This window comes from Micromesistius poutassou (assembly GCF_964030765.1).
Source record: "Micromesistius poutassou genome assembly, chromosome: 3".
Classification (NCBI taxonomy): Eukaryota; Metazoa; Chordata; class Actinopteri; order Gadiformes; family Gadidae; genus Micromesistius; species Micromesistius poutassou.
The window spans coordinates 21,099,155-21,101,654 of record NC_140273.1 but is presented as its reverse complement, the minus strand read 5'-3'; the positions used below and the strand labels follow the sequence as shown (position 1 = coordinate 21,101,654).

Below are 2,500 nucleotides of genomic sequence, written 5' to 3'. Positions count from 1 at the left end.
TGCTTCCCTTCTGTTTATACTGCTGGCTCAACATCCCTTGACCCCTTTATTTGAACTTTATTCTACCATTGTCAACGGTAACGCTGAACCACTCGAATAACGTTAAATATCAGCACAACTTTTGAACAGTTGATCAGTAAATCATCTCTTTTTTTTTCTTCTTTTAAATTGAATAATACCGTTAATATCGATCATGTGTCCAACACGAGTCTGGCATAAGAAGGCCAGGCCACTGGATGCAGTCGTTCCCGGTGTGGGAGCAGCCGTTGTGTTTGCGGTGTTTCTACTGAGTCAAGGTCTCTGTGTGATCAATGGTCCGATTGTAACACCCTGTCTGTGCTGTGTCTTTTCTCTCTGTATCTGTTTTTTTTTTTTTACCACAGAGTCCTTTGGTAAGTGCTTCTGTTCTGAGGCCCACATCCTCACTCTTACTATCACTCTGTGCTACACACACACACACACACACACACACACACACACACGTGTGTGCCACACACACACACACACACACACACACACTAATGTTGCTACTGTTGCCACTGCTGTCACCCACTCACCCTTTACAATAACCACGGTGTAATTAAAATGCATGGCATGCATTTTACTAATGGTCACACTGTGCACAACACACACACACACACATAAATGTGCTATAGGATGCTGGAACGTGTGAAACATGCACCTATTGTTAGAATTGATTTATTGTTAGAATTACTCACACACATAATACAAATAGCCTGGGGTACTGTCTTGATTAGGCGCACACACACACACACAGACACACCGCTTTCACCCGGGTTTCGGTCACCTTAGACGTAGCTGGCACCACCCCCACCTCACCTGTGCACCTCACTTGCAGGCCCCAAAACAACACTGGATCCTCACTCTCACCTCTTTACTCCTTCAGTCCCTTAACTTATTCAATCACTCACTTAATCGCTCTTTCCTTCACTCACTCACTCGCTCGCTCACTGTCTCCCTCCCTTCTGCTGTATAGAGTTACCAGTCAATACGCCATCAGCTCTAGAAGGCTCTCCTCGCCCTGCACTCCCTGTTTAGAAAATCAATGGCTGCTGTATTTCAGCTTGTTAGTGGGCCACGCGGAGCCGTTAGACTACCTCTGGGCAGTACACACACACACACACACAGGTCCATCTCACTGTGGACCCGAATAGCGGCACTGTGGACATGAGAATGCAACCTTTTTTCTAATGGCTGCCTTCCAGGCCTCTTTGTAAAGGACGTGTGTATGTGTGTGTGTACTCTTTAAAAGGAGATGTACAGCAAGAGAGCACAGTGTAGATTATCGTGCATTTGGAGTGCATTAATAGACCCAATGCAAATATATATTTTTTGTCAATAACATATTATAATCCTTATAATTTTAAATAATAATACTGAGGTGACCTGCAGGAGTTAAAGTGACTATATGGCCAGACCAGGCTTGTACATCACAACATCACTGTGCAATGACTGCCTCCATTTTGGACGCATAGGAGCAATGGAATGTTAGTAGTAACGTTTTTGGGGTCATTTATTGATTAATAATTATTTGTGCAATTATATGTGCCAGTTTCTGGCACAGATAACGTGGCTTAGGGGTTTTACAGTACTACAACCCTCTTGAGTCCTCTCAATAGGCCCAAATATAACCCATGATGCATTCTGTATTGCCCAAAAATAACCCATGATGCATTCTGATGTACAAGCCCTGTTGACCAGAGGCAGGCCGTGTGGGAGGAGCAGGGCCGAAGGTTAGCACACAGCCAGGCCAGAACTCTGGAGGAGGGCAGAGGGCTCCAGGAGCCCGGAGCAAAGCGCAGACACTGGCCTTCTCCAGCCCCCCACTCCCGATGCAGTCAATGAAGGCCAATCAATAAGCCATCTCCTCCTATAGCTCTCCTCTCTCTCCTCCATCGCCGGACTCTCGGACTGACGGACTATCTCTCTCTCTCTCTCTCTCTCTCTCTTTCTCTCTCTCTTGCTCTCTGATTAGTTCACAATCTCTCATCTTTCTCTGTGAGCACCTCTCTTCCTCCACTAATGACCTGTATATATTTCCCTTTCTCTTCTCCTCTATAACAGTCATCTGTATCTAATATTTAGAGAGTATTTTTCTTTCTCTTATTTGAGCCCTTTAAAAAAAAAAAAAAAAACATAAACAAAAATAAAACCCCCAACCCTCTCTCTCTCTCTCTCCCCCCACCAACACCCCCCCCCCCCCCCCCCCCTCCTCCTCCTCCTCTTCCTCCTCCTCCCCCCCCCCCCTCTTCTCCCCCACGCCCCGTCTCTTTCTGTGGTACTAACATGTTCTTCTTCTCTTCCTCTCTAATCTCGTGCATTCATTGCCCACTCAGGTGGCACGCCCATACGAGGTAAGACGGCCCGGAGGACACACCACGACACACACGCCCCCGCTCCGCCTCACACACACACCCCTCTGGGCGCCCGGCACTTCTCACTGGGCATGGGGGGGGGGGGGGGGGGGGGGGGGGGGGGT

The 2,500-nt window shown here is 47.6% G+C and overlaps 1 protein-coding gene across 1 annotated transcript in view; it reads left to right on the top strand.

Annotated features, from left to right (window-relative positions):
* Nucleotides 1-2,500, top strand: part of LOC311341144 (receptor-type tyrosine-protein phosphatase delta-like) — a gene marked incomplete at its 5' end in the record, with an annotated part of 134,450 nt that overhangs the window by 96,586 nt on the left and 35,364 nt on the right. Inside the window, one exon of the mRNA XM_084466038.1 lies at nucleotides 2,358-2,375. Within this exon, the coding sequence (XP_084322164.1) occupies nucleotides 2,358-2,375 (18 nt within the window). The remainder of the gene's footprint in view (nucleotides 1-2,357; nucleotides 2,376-2,500) is intronic.